The sequence below is a fragment of the Austrofundulus limnaeus genome, unplaced genomic scaffold (genome assembly GCF_001266775.1).
Source record: "Austrofundulus limnaeus strain Quisiro unplaced genomic scaffold, Austrofundulus_limnaeus-1.0 Scaffold15, whole genome shotgun sequence".
Lineage (NCBI taxonomy): Eukaryota > Metazoa > Chordata > Actinopteri > Cyprinodontiformes > Rivulidae > Austrofundulus > Austrofundulus limnaeus.
Window position 1 is genome coordinate 140185 of NW_013952417.1, and position 1706 is coordinate 141890.

General features: G+C 37.0%; 1 protein-coding gene across 4 annotated transcripts in view; it reads right to left on the reverse strand.

Moving 5' to 3' along the window:
- tln1 (talin 1) overlaps positions 1-1706 on the reverse strand; it is a 103084-nt gene that overhangs the window by 48182 nt on the left and 53196 nt on the right. For all 4 annotated transcript variants that reach the window (XM_014002767.1, XM_014002766.1, XM_014002765.1 and 1 more), the window contains one exon: positions 722-835. In XM_014002767.1, coding sequence (XP_013858221.1) covers positions 722-835 — 114 coding nt within the window. The remainder of the gene's footprint in view (positions 1-721; positions 836-1706) is intronic.

Genomic DNA, 1706 nt, shown 5'->3' on the forward strand with positions numbered 1-1706 from the left:
CAAAAAGACTTTTTGGCTGATATAAGATTTTAAAACTTGGTTAGGTGGACATTTTTTGCAGTGTATAATTGTATTTTTTGCAGCATTTCAACAGGTCTCAGGTGGGCTTTGATCAGTGAGGTTAATCAGCTGAAAAGCACCACTTCCTGTTCAGTTTTAGCTTCCAGTCAGATGTTCTGATGTCAGGCTATATTTAATTTTTTTGTTTCCTTTTACATGATGCTTCTGCTCTGTGAAGCATCACAAATGACACCAGTGTTTGGAAAGGGCCTTTTTATAAACAAATTGGAGATGATAGCTCTGAACCTTTCGTGAGGCGGTTTTAAACAACGCTTCACATTTGACACAACCTCCAAACACCACAGCTCGTTACTGGCAAGTTCTGGCAAGACTCGTTGTTTTCTAGAAAGTTTTTTATTTTTATTTTGCATCTGTCTAATCTTGGTCTGGATTTGTTGAGGCAGACAGTTGGCAGGTTTGAGATCTTTTGTTTGAATCGTGCAACAACGCCCTTCATTTCTTAAGAGTAGCTGATCGCTTTAACATGAGCACCGAACCTTCATAAGATGTCTCTACATGTCAGCAACAAGGAGGTTCTAACAAAACTAGCTTAAATTTCAATTTTGACCTGTGTGAAGATAGTTTATTTTTATTATTTTAGTCATAAAAATGCTGTTAAGAGTCACTTTAAAGAATGACTAGTGTTGTACGGATGGTTTACCTTGCAGCTCTGCACAAGCTGCTGCTGGGCAGCCTGGTTCTTGTTGGAAGAAGCAGCATTCTGGGCAGCAGCTATAGTCTGAGTGGCAGCTGCTGCCGCTTGTTTGGCTGCGTTCTGGAGAGAAAACAGAAAGAGATGAGTCAGTTTAAAACACATCAGACGAAGAAGGCTAAAATGAAACAACTTAAAGCAGCCAATATTTCAGCAGCAGGTACAATTACCTGATTCACAACAAGTGCATGCAATACTTTTACCACTGGCAAGACGATAAATTGACTATTTTAATTTTTACTGTAATAATTGCCACCTTAAACAACAACTACTACATAAATTAAAAACAACCAAAGCACCAAAGCAACAAGTAAATAAATGCTAACAACTGCATATTTTCACCACAGTTTCATGTTGGTAAAAATAAAAGTGCATTTACTGCATTTAAGTTTATAAAGGACAATCACACCACTTCCTGTTTGAACATGAAGCTAAACAAAGTTTTGTTTGAATAAAAAGTTGTTGACTTTGTGTGTTTTGAGCACAGATTTGTCCTGTTTGTTTAGATCGAGGGTCTGCATCCTTTACAATCCAAAGAGCCATTTCTTCCCCTTGGCTCACTAATAAAACATGTCCAGATCTGAAAACTCGCGCTACAACTGTGATTTTCAACTGGTGGTCAGGTGGACCACTTTGAGTTTAGTTTATATCAAATTTAATACAAACTACAACTGAACATGCATATTTTCTCTATATTTTATTATTATCTGGTCTAGTATTAAAGGTCTTTGAATGCAACCCTGATGGATTTAAGAGAAAGATCATAAATTAAAGCTGGAAACTGGATACTAGCACAATCTAAGCCAGAGGTTCTCAAACTTGGGTCCCTGGACCCCCAGGGGACCGTGAGAGGTATCTTTTGGGTCCACAAATAATTTTATTAAAATGTAAATTTGGATTTTATTTTTAAAAATGTATGGAGAACAATGAACTA